General features: G+C 38.2%; 2 protein-coding genes across 7 annotated transcripts in view; both read right to left on the bottom strand.

Moving 5' to 3' along the window:
- Positions 1-46: 46 nt before the first annotated feature.
- On the bottom strand, positions 47-16,516 carry LOC120308145 (monocarboxylate transporter 1-like). Of its 5 annotated transcripts, none has more exons than XM_039343781.1 (10): positions 15,325-16,516; positions 14,733-14,785; positions 13,272-13,520; positions 12,475-12,690; positions 10,262-10,471; positions 7,393-7,547; positions 6,515-6,677; positions 5,830-6,033; positions 2,983-3,185; positions 47-1,389 (listed from the first exon to the last, which is right to left on the bottom strand). In XM_039343781.1, exons 3-10 carry the CDS (start codon positions 13,516-13,518, stop codon positions 343-345), a joined length of 2,445 nt encoding a protein of 814 aa, XP_039199715.1. In that variant the 5' UTR covers positions 13,519-13,520; positions 14,733-14,785; positions 15,325-16,516; the 3' UTR covers positions 47-342. The 5 variants fall into 5 exon arrangements, with proteins under 5 accessions (XP_039199715.1, XP_039199714.1, XP_039199716.1 ...); XM_039343780.1 differs by having other exon boundaries at positions 14,733-14,867; positions 16,195-16,516; XM_039343782.1 differs by having other exon boundaries at positions 16,195-16,516.
- A 3,970-nt stretch (positions 16,517-20,486) lies between these two features.
- The window catches only part of CEP43 (centrosomal protein 43), a 31,272-nt gene continuing 23,898 nt past the window's right edge, over positions 20,487-27,860 (bottom strand). For both annotated transcript variants that reach the window (XM_039343787.1, XM_039343788.1), the window contains 5 exons: positions 27,466-27,575; positions 26,321-26,383; positions 25,407-25,440; positions 22,934-23,027; positions 20,487-21,339 (listed from right to left, as the gene is read on the bottom strand). In XM_039343787.1, coding sequence (XP_039199721.1) covers positions 21,265-21,339; positions 22,934-23,027; positions 25,407-25,440; positions 26,321-26,383; positions 27,466-27,575 — 376 coding nt within the window. In that variant the 3' untranslated portion in view covers positions 20,487-21,264. The remainder of the gene's footprint in view (positions 21,340-22,933; positions 23,028-25,406; positions 25,441-26,320; positions 26,384-27,465; positions 27,576-27,860) is intronic.

The following is a 27,860-nucleotide window of genomic DNA, read 5'->3' as shown; positions in this document are numbered from 1 at the left end:
TTGCATAGGATGGTAGTCTCAACTCAATTTAGCTACAAAGTATAAATAACTTAAACTTTAAAGGCTCATTTATTTTCCAAAAGCAGCAAAATGACCAAATGGTTTTAATATCTGCTGGGAACCCAGTTCTTTTCAAATTGTTGGTACATCTAAGTTATAAAATAATGAAAAAGAAAAAGCTATGTAAATAAGCATGACAAAAGTAGACAGAATAACACAAGGAAATTACTACAAGTAAGTCATAAAGATGTGCTAGATCAAATGCCATTAATATTACTAATGAATTCTTATTATGTCCTACTATGACTGTAAATTGTAACTTCATCTTTAGCAAATATCACATCATTGCTCTTTCTGTGGGGAAGTGTGTTCAGAATCTTTCAATGATGTGGAAGTTTCATTTTCTTCAGATGCCATTTCTGATTTGGTTACATCTTCCATTGGACTCGGTGCAGCTGTGCTTTTAAGCTGCTCTTGATACACATTAGGGTCATCAATATCCTCCAAGAACACCGTCCCATCTTCTTTTCTGTGAGAGGCAGAAGGCATATATTTCAAGTGCTCTTCCTCACCACTAATAAAGTCATCTAAAAAAGCAACTCCATCTTCTTTTCTGTGAAAAATGTGCTCCAACTGTTTAGAGTCTGACCTTTCCCTTCTCACAAATAGTTCTGGCACTGTTAGTCCTTGCGCAGGCCTTACTCCAGTTGTAATCTCAGCTTCTTCTTCCTCTTCCTCATACTCATCTAAGAAGGCCACCCCATCTTCTTTTCTGTGAGGAAAGCGCTCCATCTGTTTAGAGTCTGACCTTTCCCTTCTCACAAATTGTTCTGGCACTGTTAGCTCTTGTGCAGGCCTTACTTCGGTTGTAATCTCAGCTTCTTCTTCCTCTTCCTCATACTCATCTAAGAAGGCCACCCCATCTTCTTTTCTGTGAGGAAAGCGCTCTAACTGTTTAGAGTCTGACCTTTCCCTTCTCACAAATTGTTCTGGCACTGTTAGCTCTTGTGCAGGCCTTACTTCGGTTGTAATCCCAGCTTCTTCTTCATCTCCCTCATACTCATTCAAGAAGACCACTCCATCTTCTTTTCTACAAGGAATGGGTTCTGCCTGGATCATGGAGACTGAAGTTTGACTTCGAAGAGATGCTAACTCTGATTTGCCTGAATCTTGCTTCCCGTCGGCTGTATTCTCCTCATGCTCCTGGAGAACCCTGATATATTCCACAGAAGGCCTTTGTTCTGAGGTCACTTGTGGAGTCACATTCTTATATGATGCTGCCTCTGACTTTAGTATACTCTTAAAAGACTTCATGCTGAATCCTTTTGAATGGCCTGATGTACTTTGTTTAGGAGATGCCATTGATTTTGTGAACGAGGAACTAATACTCTGTAAGAAAACAAGTAAATGTATTATGAAAGACAGTATTAAGGACAGAAATTCAATAGCGTACTTCCGTTCTCTGGACATGGAGTAATCACCCCTTTTCCCCACCAAAACAAAAAAACAAAACAAACGTCGAAGTAGATTTTGAGAAAAAAAATAGATGAGGAAATTTATACCAAACACATTTCCTCTTTGTAATCTGAATTCGCACTGTGTATCTGAGATAAAGATAGTATACATCTGATTTTAAAAGTCTATCATCTATTTGTCATGATCACTGTTCAAATTCCTTTTGAAAACTCTAATTTAAATAATCTTCAGATTCATCGGCTATAAGCCATCCTTCCACATATCCCTCAATCCCTGCTTTGGGACAATTTTAAAATATATATAAAGATTATTTTAATTCCCAACATCCTAAACCAGCTTGTAAGAACTGTAATCCCAAACCAAAACCCAAGCCTTACTCTCTTGTAATCACTTCCTCTCCAAGGTTTGTAAATACAAATATTAATTTCCTCCTTGCTAATTGTCCCAGTATAAGGGTGAGCATTCGGGGGGGGGGGGGAAGAGCTATAAGATTCCACTTTTTACCCAGCTTCCTCATGAATTAAACTTGGAGACCTTTCCAACCACCTAAATGGAGTTGTATCCTTCTGATACTGTAAGCAGGAAGGCTGAAGTAAAATCTTATACAGTTAACAGTCATATGATTCTTCATTTAGCAACTACTTTGCTTAATAACTGAGTTACTGGTCCCAACTGTGGTCACTAAACAAGAACTAAGTGTACAGTATTTGAGGCAGATGGGCAATGAAGCCTCAATCTAGATGTTCAGATGCTATGGTAGCTTTTACTACCATTTTCAACACATTTCTGACAGAAACAGTAATTGTATCAGGCTTCCTTTATGAACATCTGATTTGGGGGGGGGGGCAGACTGTGTAACTTAGCCTTTTCCCAGACAAAAATGGCATAAGCTATTTCAGAGTGAGTTACTCCCTACCAGAAGCATTTAGTAAAAGGGCCTTCAAGGTTCTTAAAGCCAAATGGCAATGAAACTGTACTTCTTATACTTTGTATTTGTCTAGGAACAAGTAAAAATGAATAAAATGACAAAAAAGAAAATAACAGAATTGAGGGGGAAAGTCTCTGGAGAAATTAGTCAAACATGCTGCTTGTGGTGCAGTTTTAAAAAATTACCTGGAACCACACAAAGGGCAGGGATTTGTGCCAACATCTCTAAACTCTAAGACGTTTAAATGAGTCTCCATGTAGCTGGCACATCCTATTTCAGCAAATCAGAAAGACCATGATGAAGATTTTATATTAATTTCTCTATCACCTTTCAACAGAAATGCTAATAATATGAAAGGGTCCTTGTGATAAAATGCCTAACAAAGATTCAGGTTGGTATAGAATTCACAAAGGAGAGGAGGAGGAGGAGGAGGAGGAGGAGGAGGAGGAGGAGGAGGAGGAGGAGGAGGAGGAGGAGGAGGAGGAGGAGGAGGAGGAGGAGGAAGGGAGGGAGAGGAAGAGGAAGAAAAGGCTGAATGTTCTTGTTTAGAGAAAGAAATATCATCAAATATTCCTTACCCCTAATGAAGGACTTGGAGATTGCCAAGGCACTATAGTATTGGTTATTACACAGACAGAAGCATTAATGTAGTTTTTTGTTGACTGGACTGCTTCTCTTTGCAACCAGGGTATTAAAGCAAGTATACCAGCTGCTGCAATATTGCAGATCCCTGTTACTACAAAGCCAGTGGTGTAACTGCCATATATGTCATACATTGCACCTGAAACAAAAGTATGTTGTTTACTTTTGTGCTTCCTTTCCCAAAACAGAATTTTCTTTCAAATGATGCCCTACATTTCAGTATCAAAAAGATTTAAGTAATCACAGCATCTACCTTCCTGATCCCAAAAACTATACAAGTGGTCCTTGTTTAACTATGCTAATTGGGTTTGGAAACTCCATCATTTAGCAATGTGGTTTTATGTAAAAAAATAAATAAATAAAAATGGGGATCATATTGCTTAGCTGCAGCAGTTCTGGCAGTCCCCAGTTGCCATTATTAAATGAGAATGGTGCAGTTTGTTAAGTGAGAACCTCATATAATCACAGCTTCTGACTTCCTGCTGGCTTCCCCACTGACTTTGTGAGGCGCCAACAACACAAATTGTTATTACGTGACTGCAGGACACTGCAATGGTTGTAGGTACAAAGGCCCACTGTAACTACCACTTGTTCAGTGCTGTCATACATTCAAATGGTTGCTAAATGAATGGTCATTAAACAAGGACTACCTGTACAGGCATACGCAGAAAGAGGAACGTCCCCGGTGACTAATGCACCTAGATAGGTTCCAAAGGGAGTGGGAGTTGTTCCTGCTATTGTGCTGCAAACTTCTGGTCACCACTTGGAATAAGGGGATGGCTGAGGCTTTGGATCAGATTGCACCCATGTGACCTCTTCCCTTTCAGGGATCCTGGCACTCTATAGAGGAGTTGAGAGAGATGAAGCAAGAGAAGAGACATCTAACGCTTTGCTGATACTCAATGAATTCAAACATGGGCTAGACATGCCATTAAGACCTAACTAGTGGTGTTGTTGTTAAGTGTGGCAAAGCATAATTAATTCTCTATTCTTATTATATATGCAGATAACTGCCCTGCCATCCTCTTCTGGGTGGCATGAGCCCTCGTGGTATGAGCTCCTGAGTGGCTAAGGGCTCGGATAACCTCTTGCAGGAGCACAAGAAGGAATATGCTCAGCCATCTGTCACACAAAGTTGCTCAGATACATTCTCAGGTGGACACTGGTCTTGTTGCAAGACCGATGGAAACACCTAGGAAGGACTGCTGCCCTGTTATTGGATCAGATTTGAACCTTTTTTACCTGAGGAAGTGAACAGGGTCTTTGGAACTACAAGCTCAGCCATCTGCTCTTTAGGTCCATGTCCTTCCTTCCTGATTAAACTGGTTCAAGGGAACATGTGAGTAGACACTGGCGATAGTCAATTTGCCTCACTCCCTCCTCAAGAAACCAGGCAAGTGTGAGATGGGGGTCATGTATCCCATCCTTGCCCTACTTGACCTCTCTGTAGTTTTTGATACCATTGACCATGGTGTCCTTCCAGATTGACATTGATTGGGGGTGGATGGTACAGTGCTGGTCAAGTGCACTTCCTTTCTCCAGGGTTGATTCCAAGTGGTGGTAGTTGGGGAGGAGAGATCTGAGGGACTGCTTCTTCCTGATTATATCTGCTTGCCCACCAAATCTGTCAGAGAAAGATGCTGCATGTCCCAACTATTAGGGACTTAAACTTGGGTCCCAGAAAGCAGGCTGTCTTTGCCTGTGGTACTCCCATTATGAGATCTTCTACCCCCAGAAGTGAGGCTAGGTCCACCCCTTTCAATACTCTGCAAGTCCCTCAGGACCTCCCTGTGCCATCAGACCTGGGAGTCTAGCAGACTGGGGAAATCCTGTGATGCTATCTTACTGTGGCTAATATCATTCTCCCTGCTTGGGTGCTGCAAGCAAGCAAGCCATAGGAAGAGTCAGATCTTGGGCACATTAGCAATTTAGTTTTCTCTAGACCAGGGTCGGCAACCTTAAACACTCAAGAGCCACTTGGATCCATTTCCCAGAGAAAAGAAAACACTGGGAGCTGTAAAACCTGCGCACGCGCGCACACAGGAGTAGAGGAGCTTGATTGAAGAGTTTAATTAAAAAGAAATAGAGGTTGCTGTGCATGAGTTCTCTCTCTCTCTCTCTCTCTCTCTCTCTCTCTCCCCCTCCCTCCTTCCCCCCTCCCTCTCTCCGAACTTCTGCTCACTTGGCAAGCTGGCTTCACGCTCCAACAAACTGACACACATTCTTATTGGGCTGGCTCTCTCCTGCCCTTGGTCTGCCAGGCCTCTTCTCCCATTCAGTGTGTGTGTGTGTGTGTGTGTGTGTGTGTGTGTGTGAGAGAGAGAGAGAAAGAGAGAGAGAGAGAGAGACAGAGATAGAGACAGAGACACAGAGAGACAGACACACACACACACACACAGAGAGAGAGAGAGAGAGAGAGAGAGAGAGCTGCTACTTCCTGCTTCCTGCTGAGACACAGCAAAGGCAGGAGCCACACCCAATAAGCTTGTCAGCTTGTCGGAGAACAGCGTGAGGCCACTCTCTTTTAGAGAGAGAGAGAGAGAGAGAGAGAGAGAGAGAGAGAGAGAGAGAGAGAGAGAGAGAGAGAGAGAGAGAAGGGAAGCGCAAGTGCCTCTCTCTGTCTCTGTCTCTCTGCAAATGGTGGAGGAGGCTGGGAACCACAGGAGAAGGCTCAAAGAGCCACACGTGGCTCCGGAGCCACGGGTTGCCAACCCGTGCTCTAGGCTAACAATGTTCAATTGTATCTTTACAGACAAATCATACAACCACACTAACTGGTTTACCTGCAAAGGGTGGACCAAAACAGCTAATTGCATTGACAGCCATCATAAATCCCCATGCAACAGGCATTCTCTCTGCTCCCATCAAATCAAATGTAAGGACAGGTAGGAGAACATAGTTTCCTGCATCAAAAAATCCCAAAAGGGAGCAAATGGCTACAAGAGTACCAAAAGATGTGCAGTGAGGAATAATAAAGTAGACCACACCTGAAAAATAAAAGATGAAGGAAGTATGTTTCAACATGAACAAAACATATTTATTTACCCTCTAAGGTAAACTGAGATAGAATAACAATCATCAGGCTTTGCCACTGTTTATTTCCAATATTTTAGTTCTGTTTACCAAAAAATTCTATGCATTGGTTCCAAGTGCCCAGTGCCTCTTGCTGGAGTACCATAAGGAAGTCAGGTTCTCTCAGTCTAGAACCCACCTCATGAGTCAGATTCCATTTCCCTAATTCCTAGTCACTATGTTCACCAGTGACTATGGGGAACTGGAATTCAAGCAATCTCAAGAATGGCCCCAAGAAGACTTGACAACAGTTAACATTAAGACATAGTGTTAACTTGCAGTTGTGCTGACATAACTGATATCTAGATGCTTCTAGTTCTAGAACCGTAAAGCTTTATTAACTTTTTAAAAAAAATTTCAGGCAAAACACATTCAGAAGCTTACTATGAAACTTACCAACAGATAATATGGATGCCTGATTAATATAAAGTCGGTCGATATTTTCAATATCACAAATTTTTCCAAACAGAAGACAACTAATCATGCTGCTTACTCCAAGTCCTACCATAATGTAGGATGCTTTTTCCAAAGGAATACCCAAATCACCTGCAAGTTTCATCTGTAAGAAAAGCAACAGCTATTTTTAACATGTCAAGTTGCCCTTTTTGAAAGTGTTCTGTTTGGTGAACACTAGTCATGATTAAGCTAACCTAGTAATTAAGTATAGCCTCAAATTGAGTGACACTTGTTTAAAGGTTTATGCAAATAGTCAGCAAAAAATAGATGTGACTGACTGAGAATCCAAACATTTCATACTCCCTTTTTGACACTTCTGCCTTCATTGGATACATTAGTCTTCTCAAATTTGGTGCCTCCATAATATATTGCCAAAAATTAAAGTGAGAGGGGACTATGGGATTTGATCCAATACATGAAGAGAACACCAAATTTAGGTCCTGAGGCAATGACACCATGTTTTCTTACAAAAATATCCCTCAAAAATAATCCGCAAAGTATTATTCAAGTTTTGAAGTTACTGCAGACAAGACTACAGTTGGAGTATCTGATGTTACTGAAACAAAGTTACTCTTGTTCACAGTGACCACTTACCTATTATGCATAAAGGGCAATCTTACACCTACTAAAAGTAAATCAACTTGGCCCAAATTGATGTGGACCTTCTCCAAAATTGAGATAAGGATTAAAAGACTGGAAAAGATTAAATGCTAGCCACATGTCTTAAAATATTTAGAATATACAGGTTTTACATATGCTACAAAACTAAGCATTGTAAGCTATAACAGAAAAGCCCAAAAACAGTAACGATCACTTACCATATGCACAAAAGGTATGAAGAACCCAAATTTCGCTAGTCCAAGAGAACTGACCCATACCTCGAAAATACGATCTTTCCATAAACCTAAATCAACTATAAAACCTCTTAGTGGCGATGTTTTAAATTTTTCAACTACACTTGGATGAGTTCTATCTTTAAAATACAAAGCAAAAACAAGAGAAATTATTGCTGCTGTTTACACAATGCCCTAGAATACTGATGAATTTCACCAGAAAGCAATAAATGCAACAAGTTATGTTCAACCCACATAACAAAAAAGCATATAACAAATGAGCACAGGACAGATTTGTGTGATGTTTAACCAATTATTTTCAGGATGATTGAAAAGAATGATTTTATGTACCATCAGAACCTACAGTATGCTAACATTACTTGCTGAACAAGGCTGGAGCAGGTACAGCCATTAGGGAGAACGAGTTCCGTGTGACACAAAAAGTTTATTTTTATCACGAATAGGCAGCACACCAGCCTTTTCCTATCCTGGTGCCTACAACTTCCAAAATGCAGCCAGCATGCTAGGTGGGAATGTGTAAGAGATATAAGGAATGGCCTTGAAAAACAGGAGGATAAGTCACTACCAAGGCAACAATCAAACAAGTATGGCTTAAGTCCATTCCAAGAAACTAATTTGAGTAAACATCTCAGATGCACTCCTCCCTGGTTCATAGAAAGATAAAATGAGGGCAGAAGAAAGCCCATTGGGAGTTGCAAGATTTTTTTCCACTATAGCTATTCCAATAAAAGAAGTTTTAGACCTACAGTATATGGCATTGATTTCTTAGTCTAGTCTACTTTATAGGGTTGACAGGATAATGGGAGCTGCAATTTAACTCAGTTTTCCCTCAGTTAAGGAAATTTGTTCTAGATATTTGAAGCAACTGCTTAGTTGCTTTGCATTTGTAATTTGCATTCCTAGAAGCAAACAGCATGGGTGATTTAAGAAATTAATCAGGTTGCTTTAGTGCAGTCCTAGGCTCAGAGGTATTAAACTGAGAGCAGTCTTTTTTCCAAGCATGTGTTTATCCAAAATCTTAACATCTTTTACTGAAATGAAAGGTATAGGAAACATAAACTTCAGAAATTAAACTACAGTATTTCCCAACAGCATGAATTTATCTTCTATTACAAAGCATACTGATAGGGTCTTTCCTAATTAATCCTTGACAGCTTTTCTGTTCCCAAATGCTGCCCTATAAATTTATTAAATAAAATAGAATGAGCACACAGTCAAATGACAGGTCTCTTTATTGACAGTAGCTGAACTAGTTGTCTCCTGAATTCTTATCAGCTCAAAAACCCAACTTAGACTGGAGGCAGAATGATAAATGAGAGTAGTGATAAAGGTAATTTAGGAAGAGTAGAAGTTATCAAAAAATCTATAGTGAAATACTTCTGAGATCTGAGAAACATTTTTTTTAAAAAAAAAATAAGGGTCAAACATGCTGACTTTCTTAATTCTAGCTATTGCAAGGCCATATGAATCTGAGCTTATGTTTATATTCAGCCTCTTCACGTAACTTAATCCTAAAGGAAATCAACCCTGACTGTCCTTTGGATGGACAGATATTGAAGGTGAATCTCAAATACTTTGGCTACCAAATGAGAAGAGAGGGCTCATTAGAAAACACTCTGATGTTGTCAAAGCCTGAAGGCAAAAGGAGAAGGGGACAGCAGAGGATGTCATTAGTGTCATTGATGCAGTGGGCATGGGTTTGGGCAGACTCTGGAAGATAGAAAAGGACAGCATGCTGTGATCCATGGGATCGCCAAGGGTCAGACACAACTTAGCAACGGAATATCCTGAAATAATCCCTGGCAGACAAATGTTACTACAATCATTGACCAGAATCTGAATTTAATAAAATACGATTGTGAAACCTATTTCTACTGCACCCTTAAGGCATATCAAGTTCTTATCTACTCACATGCCCAATGAATTTATGACTTCAAGATAAACACTTTCTGCCTTATACCACATTATTGGCAGCTACATCTTACCCACATCCAGATAGAGAAAAATTGAATTAAATATTATATGAGGGAAACTAGATATATAGCTATCTTTTCAAAATAGTCCTGGGATGTTTGTAATATATAATTCCCATTTATAGTCAATGGTTATATATTATCTTATTAAAGACTTGTCCCAATTTAAAAAAACATGAAAAAGGGTCTTTGGAAAGCTGTCTATGAAAGGGTGCTGAGATAAAATAGGGTCACTTTTTAATTTAAGCAATGCACAATTTCTTGTTCTTGAGGGATAAATGGCATCTGCCAATTTTTTTCCCTTCTATTCAAAAGCAAACAAGTGGCTGTGTTGAATCATGTACCTCTTACATAATTTCCATTTGTTATATGACACTGTCCATTGGAGCATTCAATCTATAATCCACATCCCAGATTGAGATCAGATTGTAAACATGGTTGCAACAGTTGTCCTAAACGCTGGATTTACTTACTTTTTATTCCTATTTTGTTACTTATTTATCGGGGAGGGTCTGTTTCGTATGAGTCACTGTTTAGAGCAGAGGTCCCCAACCTTTTGGGCACCAGGGACCGGTTCCGTGGAGAGAGGTTTTTCCGCAGACCGGAGGGGGTGTGGTTTCGAATACTGCCTGCATCCTGAGGATGGAGCTTTGCTTGTTTGTGTGGCCTGGTTGCTGGCATGCCGCAGCCCAGAACTGATCCACGGACCGGGCGTTGGGGACCCGATTTAGGGGAATTCAAAAGTCTGCAAGGAACTCTTTGTGCTATTTTGTATTATTCTTTTACCAAATATGGATTCCCTCCCCCTCCAACATGGAAAAGGAGATATTTAATTAAAAATGCCTAAAGCAGTTACATACGTTTTTGAAGAGGCTTGTATGCAAATCCAGCAAAAATACATATGGATAGAATTCCACTATATACACGCAAACTATGTCTCCATCCAAGTTTCTGAATTAAATAATACTGAAGTCTATTCTGTACGAAAGTTCCTGCAGCCCCTCCAGCCATCACCAATCCAGTGGCAAATGAGCGCCTTGTAGTAAAGTAAAGGCTAACCATTATCAGGCCTATCAAGAAATACAGTAATTTAAAGGAGTTGTTTTATATTGAAGTCCAGTCACTTCTCAGGTTTTTATTGAACATGAGAAAGATATCTGGGAAAGGAGAAAGCTTATGCATACAGCCATTACTTTTCATTGGTCCCAATTAAAAAAATTGGTTTTATGAGGCATGCTCCCAGTTGCACGTATGCTGGGGTCATTTGCAAGCCAAACTAATTTTAAATCTGATGAATGAAATAACTGGGATTTCCTTCCTTTGTGATGGGCAGGATGAGGTTTTATAAGTATGCAAGGTTTAGTGGGCCATTTCCTAGCCTTTCAAGTCCATTTAGAATCCATTCCAGAAATCTGGAGAATTTCTCGATCAAACTGCAAGGTAACTTAAGCAGCATAGCAGGAAGGCAAATACTGATAAATTGAAAGGGCTAAAACAGGCATGTTAAACTTAATCAGACTTAGCAGACCTATTACATTTGTCCAACTTTAAAAAATAAACATATTGCTTAACATTATGCCTTGAATTCAGGCATTTTGCCCCTTCTCAAACAATATGATGAAGAGGGCATTCTGGAGTCGTAGAAATTCTCAAAACCTAGTTTAGATTATGGCTGCTCAGAGTTCATTGGACTAAGAGCCAAATTAGCTCTGACTGACAGGCTGGATGCTAGAAATATGCCCAGTGGTGGGATTCAAATATGTGAACAACTGGTTCTCTGTGTGGGTGCCGCTTCTGGGAGTCCGTTCTAGGCCTGGGCAACAAAAAATTAGCTACCGGTTCTGCCAAACTAGTGCGAACTGGCTGAATCCCACCACTGGATATGCCCTAAAATAATAGTTTGGGTTAGGTTCAACTAAATTTGAAGGGGGTACTGTGGCAGCTTGGCATATAGTCATGCTGGCCACATGATCACAGAAGTGTCTTCAGACAATGATGGCTCCCTTAGTTCAGAAACGGAGATGAGCACTGCCTCCAAGTGTCAAACACAACTGGGCAAGGGGAAACCTTTGCCTTTTTATTTTTTAAACTAAATTTGATTTCATTTACACTTAATTTAAAAAAAAATAATACACTGTATTACACTTATTACATGGGTCATTCCTTCACTCCCATTGAAAATTATACACTAACAACTTTTTGCAAGCTGAGAGACCTGTTTTCAGAAGCTGTGTACTTTTGGAGGTGATAATGGAACAACTGTGGCCAGTATAAGTTAGGAAAATAATTTTAATGGGTTTTCTTTCCTAGACTCCATAATTGCTAAAATGTATATCCTATGGATGACTTCCATTTGCATCGATCTGAATCCATCTCTCTAATGATACAGATAATATATAATCAGTTCTTCGTGGAATATAAATAGTACCTCCAGGTAGAAATGATTTTCTAGCCCTAGCAAACTGTTTTTCCACTGTAAATAACAAATAGAACTTTTATTAACTTTCCATACTGCATAGGATACAGTTTTTAAAATATATATTTCCTTTATATTCACTTTCCTCCTAATGGATGTTATATAGCTCTCTGAGAAAATATCACATTTAGCAAATTTATAAAACATTTAGCACATTTATAAAACTGTTTTAAAATCAAATATTCTATTTTTGCTGTAGTGTTCATTTATTAAAGTGAAATTATTTATATAATGATTTGCAAAAAATGTGAAGCTGTGTTTAGGTTGCAAGCTTTTAATTAAAGCCCAATCAACTAAAAAAATACAAGACGCAAAATCTTATTCGCTTGTATTTTTTTTTAGTCTTTTTAAACAGTATTTTTTTTAGTTTTTACAATTTCAAACCCTTTGTAAATTATTTTAGGAAATTAAAGTGTATGATACGTTGTTGTATATATGTACTGTTTGTGAATTACGCCTTTCAAAACAAAGAATGCAGTTATTTTTCATGAAAAAGTGCTGTCTACATTGTTTTTCTGTCACAAAAGAAAAGCAAAAATATGTTTTCAAAAAGAGAAGAAATGTGTGACAAAATTTTATTTTAATGTAAAGTGTTACCTGGAGTGTAGGCCAGACTTGATCCCACACCAACAATGATTCCATGAGTGAAAAACAGCATTGATAATTTTTCACTATAGGATGACCACACCAGACCACCTATGGTCACTAGATTTCCAATTATCGCCACTTTTATAGCTCCATACTTCACAAGAAGTTTTCCAGAAACAGGGCCAAAAATCATAATGAAAGCGTAGCTGACAGATCCAATCCAAGCTTAAAGAGACAAATATGTTTAATTAAACATATAAAAAAATAGTACTATGAAATTACTTGTATGTTTCACTGATGTAAATGACTCTAATTCTTGTAGTTTTCAAGAGCATTGCCATATAGATTAAACCAGAGGTCCCCAATCTTTTTGGGTTGGCAGCCTGGAGGGAAAGGGAGGGGTAGGCACCTTTATGCATGCATGCGCATGCACAAACAGGCCGCGAGCACACACACTAGCACCCATGCAACGCTCCTGCATGATACAAACGGGACTGCTAGTGCCTGCATGACACAAACAGAGCTGCTTGTGCCCAAATAAAGCTCAGGGCTGCGCTTGCGGAGGTGCTAGCATGAATGGGAAGTGAGTGCGTGCGCACACACACATGCACTGGCCAGCATTGGCATGTGGCCTGGTGGCCAAAAGGCCATGGCCCGGTAGCGGGCTACAGCCACAGGTTGGGGACCTGTGGTTTAAACCATTTGCTTAACAAATGGTTGCTTGCTTATCTTGTTAAGCAAGATATAATTATAAACAAAACTGCAGTACAATATATCAAAGGAATCTTAATGTAACAATGACCTACCTATCTGCGAGTTACTTGACTTAAAAGTGTCAAGAAGGGGCAGCATGTAAACACCAAAAGCGCTATGAAATCCACTGACAAACAAGCAGTGAGTAGCAGCAGCTAAGACTACAACCCAGCCCCAACCCCCATTTGGAGGGGGATATAAAAACGAGACATCTGTCTTGATCTCATCCAAAGTACATGTTCTTCTTAATCCCCGTTTGTTCATATGCATCATAGCACGAAATTTTTTTAATGTAGGCATGACTGGGAACAGAGAATTGTAGAGAAAAAAAAGTATTATTAATCTCCCAAGTAGCAAAGATTCAGCACACCTGTTCAATAATCAGAATGCACCTACACACACAATGCAGCATGCACATACAAGTGTTGTTGTGTGCATTACAACTGCATCAGCAACAGTTCAAACTTGCGACAGTGCTTAACAAGGGGCACTTACGATTGGTCTGCAGAATTCCGGCCATTACAGGGTCTGAGATCCAGGTGCTGGGCACCTGGCTTGCAATTGCAACGTTGCAGCAAGCTGCTATCATGCTAGTGCAATTTCCAAAGTTTCCTGCTGACTTTCCAGTAGGAAAGTAAATGGGGAAGCGAGCAGGAAGTTGGAAGTCACAGTCATGTAAGGTCCGTGTTTAATGACCCACACAGTGTTCTCTTAATGCCATCCCTGAGCAGCACAGTCACAGGAAAAGTCATTTTACCACTGCATTGCTTACCAAGGCAATTCCAGTCCCAATTGTCTTTATAACCTGAAAATTACTTGTACTGCCCCCTGCCAAAAATGACTTGACTATTTATTTACAACTTTCATAAGTTATCTAAAAGATGTTACATATGACAATTCCTAGAAGCATAATTTCATAAATAATTTTATAAGACTATAAAAGTAATTGTATTCATCAGTGAACATTTGTCTATTAGAGAAATACTAGGTATAAATGGATTTTTTTTTTTACTCATGCCTTGTGTCTACTAATATTATCACACACTGGTGAAATCAGGAGATTCAGGCAGTTCAAATAAGTATAAGCTTAAGCTCTATACAAAAATCTAATCTACTAACAGTCAAGGGAAATGAGCGGGAATAAGAAAGCATTAAGATGGGCTGGATTTAGATCTTTTGTGGGTGTGCAGGGACTCATAACTTTGACCCCCTCCCTCAGGCTCAGCCTTGTCATCTCCTACAGATATTTCTAATACGAGACAGATGTTCTTGAAGCATACATAGGATCTAACTAAAATATCCTCTACTTCAATTTGCTAACTTTAGATACCTTAAAACTATAAATTAGTTTCTGATAAAAGTAGAGAATATAATTCTGAGAGAAAACTCTTAAGAAATCTTCTTTCTGATATTTTTTCCCTAAAATCTATGGATCAATATACTTCTAAATATTTTGTACACACATACTCAAGATACAAAATAAGGTTATTGTGTTAGTATATCAAGGCACTTACCTGACACAGCTTATTTACAGAAAAATTATTTAACTTTATTATGTATAGAATATCTGTACAAAGTGAAAAAATACAGAGATTATGAACTCATTTTAGTGCAAATTTCAGTTCCTCGTTTTTCTTAAGTCTTTTTGCCTAAAAGTAGATATAAAAAATTATTTAGGAAATAGATTTTATTAAAAACACACAAACACATTCATTATCATATTGTCTTACAATTTAGAAAGATGCAGTTAAGTATTTTTATGCTCATTTAAAGTGGAAAAAGTGTGGCTGTGCAGTCTTCTGAAAATAAAGAAATTCTCTAAAATATGCCAAGGCAGCATTGGTTTGCAAGGCCTTAAAACAGCTACATTTTATTCTGGAATCATAACAGCTGCTGCACAAAAATGCAGTTAATGTGAAGAAGTACAGAGTTGCTATCTTCACACCTTGCTTGTCTTTTAACAGTTTACTATTTAGTTAAAACCAAAATAGGCAACAATCTGAACATAAGCTACATTGAATCTATGGTCTAATTTTAAACAACCCCCAACACCTGTTATCTTCTATTCCCTCCTGTTCCAAGTGATTCATAAAAAATAAAGAGTACCATCAAGTTGAAACTAGGATGCCTGTCTACAAATTGTGATGCTTATATTGTCCACTGTTTTATGTCCTGCATAGCTTAGTCTTTCCAAAGTGATATTCAAGTTCTTTTGTCTACCCATATTCCTCACCCACACATACAATATCCATCATCTCAGGTATGTTCCTATACAAGCCTGCAAGCAATCATTATTACTAAAAAGCAAATTGGCAGTCCTATGACCATTACATCAAATATGAGCAATTGTAGAACATGTTTTTGAAGATTCCAACTGCAGTCCAACAATAACATCAGTCACATTCTCTGATTTAGAACATAAAATAATAGGGTTAGAAAGGACCTTGCAGGTCTTTTAACTCAACCTCCTATTCAAGGTAAAGAAACCTTAATTTACCCAATGAATGCATTTTGTAGGTGCTCAAAAGTATCTTTAGCTTTTCAGTTTTTTAACAAACGTATAGGAATATCCAATAATCTTTAACAAGGGTTAACAATCCAAAGGCACTTTTTCAAAAGTCAACTGGACTTTCTTTGTTTTTCCTTTGAAGATGTTTCATGTCTCATCCAAGAGGCTTCTTCAGTTCTGACCATGGATGAAAAGCGAAACATCTTCAAGGAAAAGCAAAGTCTAGTTGCCTTTTGAACAAACACCTTTGGGACAACCATGACCTGGACGACTCCATAGCCACTAAGCGTTAACAACAGGATTTCTTAAATAACAGATGTTTAAATAATGCCAAACCATCTGTGGCAAATCATTTCAAAATTGAGTTTCTCAATAAATGTGCTTCAGCAGGAGAGAATTAATCCAGCGAGTCAGTATTATACAAAATCCAATTCAGTCCCTCCTATATCGTGTGCCTATCGTAATACCTCTTTCGTTTTGTTATACCCTACGACCTAAGCCACTGCTATTCTCCTTCTCTTGAGCTATTCCGTATTCCTCCTTTTCCCAATAGTTAGCCTAGATAACAGTAGGTCGCCCTGTTATTGTGGGACGCAGCCCTACAGCGCTTTCCCTGCGAAGTCCAGATCTCCCACCGCCCACATTTACACTCCTTTCCCCTCGCCCAGCCTCCAAATCTCCTAGCGGAGCTTTTTGATCCCGAAAAAGACCACGCTCCAGCTCCCCAAAGGAAAGTGAAAGAAAGCTTTGTGACGTATCACGTCGAGCCCTCCGTTAGAACGCTCGCTCGGGGTGGGGGGGGGCGGGCAGGAGAGCATCGAACTTAAGCCGCGCCAGTTTCAAAGCAAAGGCAGGAAGAATAGAGCGGGAAACTGAAGGACGGGGGCGGGGCTTCTCCCGTCTTGTGCCCACAATTGAGGAAGGCCCGAGAGCAGGAGTTTTCGTTCTGAGTCCAATGAGGGCGGGAATGTCAAAGCGCTGAAATCAGAATCGAGCTGGAAGGGATCCTGAAGGTCTTCTAGTCCAGCCCCCTGCTCAAGCAGGAGATACCATTCCAAACAAGTGCCTGTCCAGTCTCTTTTTAAAAACCTCCAGGGATAAAGCATCCACAATGTCTGACGGCAAGCTGTTCCACTGGTTAATTGTTCTCGCTGTTAGGAAGTTTCTCCTTAATTCCAGGTTGCTTCTCTCCTTGATCAGTTTCCACCCATTGTTTCTTGTCCTGCCTTCTGTGCTTTGGAAAATAAACTGACCCCCCTCCTCTTTGTGGCAGCCCTTCAGATATTGGAATACTGCTTTTCTCTAGCCAAACCCAAACGGAAGTGGAAAAGCGACGACTGTCCCCGACGAGGCTAGCTTGAGGGAGGCAGTTTATTACTAGCGTTGCGTCTGGCATTCAGGCGTAAAGGCTGTCAGAACGGCGAAATAACCGTAACAGGAAATAGCGGGTGGTTTTAAAGGCTGCCTTTCCATTTTGGGCCGGAGCGGTCAGCGGCGGCTTTTTGTCGAAATGTAAGCTCGGAGGGAACTCGGTTATAAAATCCGTCCTCCCAAGCGTGCTTCTACCGTATCGAGCCTGCCGTGAGAACGATGGTGCGGAGATCCAGCCCGGATGGTAGTACGAACCTGATGGATGATCAAAGTGGAAGATAAAGACAGTACTGGCAACGATATTCCGCAAGAATAATTTTGAGTCCCAGTCTGGAGGGCTGCCAAGATAACAATCATCAACTATTATTTTTCAGTTCCTCCATTTGTTTGCAACGGGGATAACCATGGACTACATTGCAAATTGTTTACTTTTAATTGTAGCAGGACTTTCCTAAATTCACAGTGTCTTTATAAATGCACTGTATTAAAAAGCCCAAACAAAATCTTTCGTTTGAGATGCTCCTTGATATAATCACACGACATCTATTACCATTACACAAAACCAGCTAGGCATAGTTTGTAGGAATATAAGGTTTGATTGTATGCAATAAATTACATAACAGAAAAATGACATTTTATTGTAAGAGGTATCAGTGCTAGCTGACTTTGGCTAATTTTAAAAAACCAAAGCAGGATCAGGATTGGAGACCACCAGGAAATCACATGACTAGGTCAGATTATAAAATTGAAAACAGTCTTAAAGGAGGCAATGCCAAAATATTTCTATATCAGTGATGGGGAACCTTTTAGAGACTGAGTACCCAAACTGCAACCCAACACCCACTTATTTATTGCAAAGTGCCAGGGCCGCATCAACATTGTGATGCCTGGGGGGGGAGGCGGGGAGACACCTCTGAGTGCTGCCTCTGGCATGCAAAAACTGAGGCCGCAAAAATGGACCACCATGTTGCAAGGTGCAAAAACTGCTGCTGCACCACCACATAATACAGATACAAGGCACTGCACTACACAAGAATGGGGCAGGGCTAGTATCACACAGGCACTAGCCCTGCCCCATTTGTAGTACGTGCATGCTCGTGGCCCCATGTGCACATGGACGCATGTAAAATGTTAGTTGGCTGCTTCGCCTTTGTGCTGAGTGGGGCTTCTACTCCGAGTGGCGGTGGCAGCCTGATGAACCTGCTGCTGGTGGCGGTGGTGCGTGTGCCAAGAGAGAGGGCTCTGAATGCCGCCTCTGGCACATGTGCCATAGGTTCGCCACCACTGTTCTATATTGTTGACAAGAAAACCACAGGGTTACGTCTATGGAGTCATCTAGAAAGCTGTAGTTGAAGAAGCCTCATATTCACCTTTGTGCATTCCTTGGGCCCCCGAGCTTAGTGTTACCACTAAAACTGTCAGAAGTGAGGTGTGCCAAATTATGTACCAGCACAGGGCCTGCAACAGCCTTGGCTGGTTCTTGTTTCCTGAGCCCTTTTGGGCTGCTGTTGCAGCAGGGAAAGGAGCACCTGTGTGACCTTCCTTTCTCTTGTAAACATAGTAGTTCAGATAATCACTATGCTTATCTGAAAAGGCCACATTTCCCCCTAATGTTATATTTTTAATGTGAATCATCTGAGGTTCAGTGAAAATACAACAAGCAAGGTAGATGACTCTTTTGTATGTTTAAACTTCCTCCAGGTACATAAACTATTAATCACAGTTTATTTACAATTCTAGCATTAGCAGACATATTTGTAGAAACTCCTGCTAATTGAGAAAACTGCAAAAAGATAGCCCGGAATAGTTGAATTCGTGTCATGAAGATTAAAACCTGACATTAGCAAAGAATCTCAAAAAAGGATCTTGTCCTTCAAAATGAAGTTGCTGGAGCAGAAAAATATTAACATTCAATTATTTCCCCATAATCTTAGCCAACAATGTGTAACAAACAGCCAGGTGGTACTTACATTCATTCCTTATGCATAAGACAGCTCAGTTTCTTATCTGTTGTTAGTGTCTTTTCTAACCTAGTACTTATCCTAGTTGCAAAAACTGGGGGCCTTTAGCAAGTTTCATTTTGCTATGACAAGAATAAAGTAATAATTGGTATGGAAAAATGTCTACCATATGTTATCAAGTGTTGGTTATTTTTCTTAAAATGAGAAATAGCTATTAGAAAATAATTATTGTAGTCAGAAAATTGATTTCCTACTTCCTCCAGGAGGAATGGGCTTCCAGTACATATTGCCTTTTTATACGTTCTGAAAATATCTTCACATTTAGTTATTTGGTTGTAAAATCCCATCAGTCATCAGAATTTATCTCTTGCAGAATCTTGTCATCTTGTCAATCTGTTAAGCCAGTGCAGTAGATAAGAAATAGGTCACTTTGCATATGACAGGATATCATTTTCCAAGGCAGTTCATTTAAGCCCCAAATAAGCTACATTTCTGAGATGCAATCCTGTGTTGTGTACAGTACTCAAAATAAGTCCCACTAAACTCAATAGGACTTTTTATCAGATTAATTGATGTAGTACAACACAACTTTAGTACTCTCTAGCTTGGATCACAACTTCTGTGACACTTCATTCCCATCATGTTGCCTGGAGCACATGGGAAGTACGATGCCATACCAAAAATAATTAAAAAATTTGGGGAGGGAGCCCCAAATTTTAGATTTTCACAATGTTTCCACACCAGCTTGTATGGAAAGGAATCACTGTTATTAAACATATTCAACAAGTAGAACACAAACTGAAACCAAAGCAGCATTTTCTATTGATACCTTCCTCAACTGCTTGGGTATAATTCATATGAATTACAGGTATTAATGGCCTAACAAACAACAGACTGGTGAAGGGCAATCTTAAAAATAAACTGCAAATCACAACCAATTTCAGTTTACTAATACTAATTGGGATAATTTTAATTCCAAAAAATTTACTTAGAAAGAAAATTGACAATTTTTATTAAGATGCACTAAGATGCTGAAGAAAATGGTCAAGGTTTAATATGACTATATCATACGTAATATATTGCTGAGTGTCAATTAAAACCCTTAAACAAAACCTATGTGTAAACATTGTATTTCCATATGCATTTAATCATAAGCATGACATTATATATATATATATATATATATATATATATATATATATATATATATATATATATATATATATATATATATATATAGTGTGTGTGTGTGTGTATGTATATGTATATAAAATATACTGAAATTCAGACTACTTAAGGTAGTTTTATAAATTAAGGTGCCTAGAAGCAGGCTAAACTAGGTTCATATCCTCCAGTAAAAAACATGGATCACAAACAGCATTATTTTAAATAAAGGATTCTTATCACAGAACTTTTAAAGTGTTTTTTGGAAATATTTTTATTTTGCATTCACTTGTGTTTCAAAGAAAAAAACATGCTAATGATCATTTATAATTTTCATTAAATTAAACAAAATGGTAACAATGTTTTAATATATATATAAAAATAGGTTTAAAGTTAAGGCTCATATTTCAGCGGCAATATTCAGAAGTACTTAGCAATCTTGGCCACACAGAACTAAACACTCAAAAGCTGCAAAAAAGGTCAACTTGCTAGAAATCCTGAGGGATTCATAATTCAGAACTAATATGTAATATACCTCAAGTTAGGTATTCTATTGCCATTTTGAGACTCTTGTCAATTATGCCCTGTCAACTAAAATAACTTCAGTAGCTAAAAGATAAATTATACTGAAAACTGATAACTGAGTCAACAAAATAGCAACTCTGCTGAATTTTCTTAGTTTCTTCAGCTAAAAAAAACTAGATAGTTGCCATAACATTAAACCACATCTGCCATTCTTCATATGCGTTATCAATTTCTTCTCTTACGAATGTTTATAAATCAAATGGTGGCGTGTCTGTCGCCTGCAACAGACGTCTCTCTGGGACCTAACTTCTACCTTAGTTGAACTAGTTAGCAGTATTAAACTCCATTCTTTGCGAGCTTAAAATCTTCCCCCTCTCCAGCTTTGTTGGGTTGTTTTATTTTTTTCTCTTGAAATAAAAGGCACAATTTGTGAGGGGATATTTCAGAAGATTGATTGTCTTAAAATACAGTCTACAAAGGTCGACAGTCCCACCATTTAAGATTTCTGCTCTCTATTCATGCAACATCTTCTAGGTAATCTGCTTCAACGCTTAACTGAGAAACAGTGAAATCTTGTGTGAGGTCTTCAAGCTAGGAAGAAAAAGAAATGGGGAAAAATCAACTAATCTTAAAATTCAGGCTAGTGTATTTTATAATTGTTAAATATATTACTTTCCTTTTTTTAAAAAAAAAAAGGCACTATCAGCATAACTCAATTCAGAGACTTTAGGAAACATGCAGTATAAAACCTATAAAACTTTTGAAGAAAAGACTTTAGGAAACATGCAGTATAAAACCTATAAAACTTTTGAAGAAAAGTTCCTGTTCACAATGTGGCATAATCCAAACTTGATTCAAAGTTTTAGATTAGGCTTAATTTTGTTTTGGAAGCCAGAAATAAAGTAAACTAAAATGCTCATGCCTATTAGGAGCCATTGTGGTGCAATGGTTAGAATGCAGTATTGCAGGCTAACTCTGCCCACAGCCAGGAGTTTAATCCTTATCGTCTCAAGTTTGGCTCAGCCTTCCATCTTCCCGAGGTAGGTAAATGAGGGAGCAATATTATGACATTGTAAACTGCTCAGAGAGTGCTGTAAAGTACTATAGAGTGGTATATAAGTCTAAGCGCTATTGCTATTCATCAGATAAGTTTATAGTACCTTGCATATCTTGAATATCTGGCCATCAACCTCTTCAAATATCATATTCAGGAATCTGGGGCTTAGTTAATCACATAATGAAATACTGTTACTTATGGCCATATCATCTAAAAGTCTGCAGTGGAATCCATTTATTTGAAGGGTTTTTTAAACCCAGTGATGTATCTGGGTTTTTCAGTGCAGCCTTTTCCTACTTTGTCGATGGAAGAAGTATGACTAAAATTTGTGTTTGTCCTGCACCTTCCCATCTCTTCTAAAGCAGCAGTTCTCACTTTTCATGTAATATATTTAGAGTATCCAGATGAGCTACTCTCATGGACATTGTTCTCATCACCCTTCCGCCTATCCCTCATTTTGTTACTTGTATAGATCACTGTGAAAAACAGTGCATGTATTGTGTTCCCTTCTCTGGCTCTTCCCACTGATGCCAACAGTTACACTAATCAAAGATGAAAAATGTATGGTGGTGTTCTCAGCTGAGTTATTACATTTAAAATCATAAATGAGGATTTGTTTTTTGCTTATAAATTGTGGACTGAAAGAAGTAAAATCAGCTAGGATCCTAGACCTATGCATCACATTAATCTTTGAGTTTTGGATTATTTAGTGCTGCTTGCACTAGTGGGAAATGTTACACAAACAGTCTATATGCATTTGTAACAATATTTGTGCAATTCCTATTTTTGTACAAATCAGGGACCTGCATAAACAGGTATGGGACTTGTTCGCTTATCTTGGGGTAATATTCTCAACTAGAAAATTACATCTTCCTTCCCTTTTCTTTATCACATGATTATCTCAACCTATTCAAACCTTTATTATTATTGTGTTAAAACGTATATTGAGATCTGCTGATACTCTATAGCCAGCTCAATTATATTTTATTGGCAACAGTTCTGGATCAAAAGCAGTATCTATATAAACATTTCAATTTGTGATATTAATTCCTTTCCCAGTAATGGTTTATTTTGCTATATACTAGATATATCATCAACCCCAATTAAGAGTGTTAAAATAAATCATACTTTTTCATTAGTAATGAAATCTTCTAATTCCATAGAAATATCATCTATTTCTTCACCAATGCTGGCTTCACTTTTCTCTGACCGATGACTGGTGCTAACAAAAGAAAAAGTTAAAATATGGAAATTAAATATTCATAATATTTAAACATGTTACATAAATATTACTACACTGAAATTTGCATTGAAACAGTACAATATATCATGATTTATAACACTACAATAAACATGGGGGGGGAACTATTTAGTCCCATCTATTCTTTATTTTGAAATCTCTGCAAGAAAAATCTGTAATCCAGAAATATAAAATGCCAGAAGAATTTATTACAAAGTAACATAAACCCTGATTTCCTTTTGAAATGATTATTTAGTACCTGTGCAATGAAATGTAACATAAAGGATTTATTCCTACATAGAATATTGTGCATATAAAATGATACATAGACTAGTTTAAATAAAGTCCATAACTTGGCACCAAATCTAATTTGATATTGATTTACAAGTAGCTTGCTCCTAAGAACTCATCTAAGCATTTAAGTAGATGCAATGTCAATTGACTTTACAGTTAATGATGGCGAACTGCCAGATATCAAAAAATTTATAAAAGCAGCCAAACTTATTTTACAAAACATTTAAAATATTAGGTATAAAACCTATGGCGTATACAAATTTTCCAATACCACTTTTTAAATTGCAAAGCCCCTTTAGAGTGAATTAAATAGTGCTACTGCAGAAAATAATTATAACAATGAAGAGATTTGAGTGAGTACTGGGTCTTCCTGAAAAAAAAAATACGATCTCTGTTTTGTATTCCTCTCCACAGCATAAGCAAATAAGAGCTTAGATTTCTAAAAGGAAGCTTTCCTTCCAGCTGCTTCTTTTAATTAACTGTTTTCCCATTCAGTTTAGCTCAAGTGATCTCTTTCCTTTGGAAGTACTCAGTCATGGTAAGCCTGGAAGGACCAGATAAATAAGAGGTTCTGTTTCACATAACACTTTTGATAATTACTAGGCAAAAAAATCGCTTGCTCCTGGGGAGGAAAGCTATGGCAAATCTAGACAACATACTAAAAAGCAGAGACATCACCCTGCCAACAAAAGTGCGTATAGTCCAGGCCATGGTTTTCCCAGTTGCAATGTATGGCTGTGAAAGTTGGACCATAAGAAAGGCTGAGCGCAAAAGAATTGAGGCCTTTGAACTATGGTGCTGGAGAAGACTCCTGCGAGTCCCTTGGACTGCAAGACGTTCAAACCGGTCAGTCCTAGAAGAGATCAACCCCGACTGCTCTTTAGAAGGCCAGATCCTGAAGTTGAAACTCAAATACTTTGGCCACCTAATGAGAAGGAAGGACTCACTGGAGAAGGGCCTAATGCTGGGAAAGATTGAGGGCAATAGAAGAAGGGGACGACAAAGAATGAGATGGCTGGATGGAGTCACTGAAGCAGTAGGTGTGAACTTAAATGGTCTCCAGAAGATGGTAGACGACAGGAAGACCTGGAGGAACGTTGTCCATGGGGTCGCGATGGGTTGGACACGACTTCGCAATTAACAACAACAACAACAACAGGCAAGAAAATATAAGCAATGTAAGCTTAATTAGAAGTATGTGAAATTACAAACAGAATATCTCTACTGTAGAGTATAAGCTGGGAAGGTCCTCCTAGGAAGTGTCTTCAGTATAGACCCATCCTCGAATGATGCTATGCATTTGGTGGAATCATCTGGGGAATTGTTCTGTTGCCTTTACAAAGGAAGGAGCTTCCAGCATCTGAGGAATGTGAGATTCTATCTTATATGTACACTTCTCTTTTGAATATATCACATCTTACTCCAACGCCTTCCTTGACTGAAGTTACATTTTTGCTTTGCTCTGCTCAACACATTATCTCGGATTCTATCTCATGAGAGTTTTCATTTTCATTTGAAGCTATGGACTTCTTTCCCACTTTCTATTGTGGCCAAGTAACATTTATAAAAATGATGATCAAATCTGCATATGAATCAAAGATAAGAGAAAAGCAGTCTTATTAAGAGGACTGGTCTAAGATCAAGATTCAGGAGGACTTTAATAAGTTGGAACAAAGGCAAAATCCAGAAAGATAAATTTCAAGAAACAAAAGTTTTACATTTGGGTAGAAAACATCAGAAAATTAAGTATAGGATTGGAGGCAGCAGGTAGAGTGGAAAGAGACCATACAAAAGTGTCTGGATGTCTAGTGGGTCACAAGATAAACTGGGCCACCAGTGCCTCGGGAGGTAAGGACAATCCTTCACTGGAGCTGTTTCAACCAAGGTTGGATGTGAATACTGTAGAGTGATTTCTGTAGTAGGGAATTGAGTTAAATGCTCTTCAAGGACACTTCCAGCTCTTACACTGTATGATACTGTTGGATATTTCTACCTTTTAACAAACTTAGATAAATATCCATCTTCCTGAAAATTAATAGTCTAAGAATTTTAATATTTTTCTCTTACCTGTTAAAATCATCAACATATTCATCTTCCTCTCCTGTTTGTAAACAATTAAATAAAGAATTAGAAGAGCTGAAGTTGTGCCTTTCACTATATTTGACACCAACATCGACAGCTAATGGGGCTTGAAGACATGGCTCTTTGGCCAGGTTTGGGTGGAGGGTGATGGACACCCCTTTTCACTTTTTCTTTGTTGCTCTGCAGGGTTTTTTTTCCACCATCTTTGTTCTTTTTTTTGTTAGTACTGTTCTTTGTTTTCAAATGTTTTTAACAATTGTAAACTGCTCAGTCACTGAGAGTCAGGCAGCATATACATTTAATATTTTAATATATATTATTATAAAATGCAAGTATTTTTTGAGAAAAAAGTGAAGTTTAAGAATAACACATGCTCAATGTATACTGCTTACAGGTAATCCTTGACTTATAACCAGTTGCTTAGCAACCATTCAAAGTTGCAATGGACTCCCAGAAGATACTTATGACCTGATTCTGAAGTTCTGATGGCTGCCCTCCCGCAGTCACGTGATTGCATTGGCCCGCATTTACAGCCAGTTGCAATATCCCATATGACTATAATTTATGACATTTTTGCCAAAACACAGAATTTACTTCCCGTTTTTGGCAAAAATGCCCCATAGAAAATAATGGCTTGGCTTAACAACTGCAGCAGTCACTTAACACCCGCAGATTCACTTAACAGCTTAATAACCACTTCAAAAAAGATAATAAAATCAACTCAGTCACATGATGACCCATTTTATGAAGATCATTATTTAACAACTTTAATGAGCAGGCTCCGTTACAGTAGTAAGTCGAGGACTACCTGTAAAGGCAAACCATATTAATTCCTAGAAAAACCATTCTGCAACTACATATACAAATTTTAACTCTGCTTCTGCAGATAAGCTACTTGCCCAGTTCAAGTGATCCAAGTTTAGAATTCACCATCTTTACATCTTTCAAAATTGAATTTGCATCTATAAAATAGAATTAGTCAGATTAAAATGGTGTTTGCACTTTACATAAAGCCTGTTAAAGTAAGAGTTTGAAAACATTATTAATATCAAATCCTATTTTAGGTTGCTAGATTGCTATTATGACTAGTATTGGGTACAGAAATCTATCTTTTACTTTCCTTTTCTCTACATTTGTAAAAAATCTATTCCCAAAAAGATTTGTGAATCTTTTTAAACAAAGGGAATTGTCCAAATTGGATAAAGTGATCTTTGCTTGCTCTTTACCACCTGCACTGTTTGGGTGTAGAGAGCTGTAGTAGTAGAAAAGGGAAACCTACAAGAGGACTTTTCAAACGTTTTCAGGCTATAGAACCTGGAACCTTTAATCAAGGCAAAGCACTAATGATAGAGCTGCATTTGAGTGAACTTTTTTCTCCTTAAGTTTCTCAGAGAATCTCATCAACTTCTCATAGAACCCTAAGGATCTGCAGAATGCAATCTGAAAAACCTGGCCTAGAAAAGGGACATTTTACGTGTACAAAGACACGTGAAAAAGAGTTTATGTGTGAATGGATAGAGCTCTTCTGACTGGTGGCATGTACCTGCTTGCTTAAGATTGATTTGGCAACTGAGTTTAAACTATCCATCCCTACTCCACTCATAGAACAGCCCCGCCAAGTTACTTATATAGTAAATGTAGCGTTTTCTGAAATTGGTTTTGGAAGGGAAGTATGTAGTGGGAATGCGGAAGAAGAAGGAATTCTAATGCGTAAGTCAAAATCTACTCTTATGTCTTTGGGTACATCTAAAGGACAAATGGTACATTTTTAATATTTAACCTGGCTTTTGGAGGAAAGCTACTTCAGTTCAGCAATTAAACAATTAAATCTTGTTGCCAACTATCAGTTCTGTATTTCTGCAATGCATTAGCTATCACAGGCAATGTGTATCCCATTCTCTCACTTTCCTTATACAATAGGAATAACACATGGATTAGACATCTGATCGTATAACACAAGCTAACCACGAAATTTAGGATACGGGACTGCCAATTCCCATTACATTCTGTCCAGTATAGCCAAGATAGCTATGTAAATACTTACTGTCAGACTCCTTTAATGGAGGTACTCCACTCAAAGAATTCAGCCCACTCTTTACGGGTAATGAATCAGATAGAGATGCAACATTTGTTGCTTTGTTGTAATCGTTTTTCCTTTAATAAAAAGAGGTGGGAAAAGCAGTCATCTTCCAACTACTTTACCATTCACTTATTAATAAAATATGGCAACTAACAAAATGAATAATGATTTCTGCTACAAAGTGTGGAATGCAAAGTTCTGTATTGATTGCTTATTTAATCTCAGATTTCTACTGCTTTCACTTATAGGAAGATTCTTTAAAACATTTATGTTTCAGAATTTTACTGATCACCAACATCAATAGTTTCATGAAAAAAGAGATTACATTGTAATATAGCCTGTATACAACTAAGTTAGAA

Source organism: Crotalus tigris, unplaced genomic scaffold (assembly GCF_016545835.1).
Source record: "Crotalus tigris isolate CLP2741 ecotype Arizona unplaced genomic scaffold, ASM1654583v1 scf7180000017872.366306, whole genome shotgun sequence".
Classification (NCBI taxonomy): Eukaryota; Metazoa; Chordata; class Lepidosauria; order Squamata; family Viperidae; genus Crotalus; species Crotalus tigris.
This window is presented reverse-complemented; position numbering and strand designations above follow the sequence as displayed.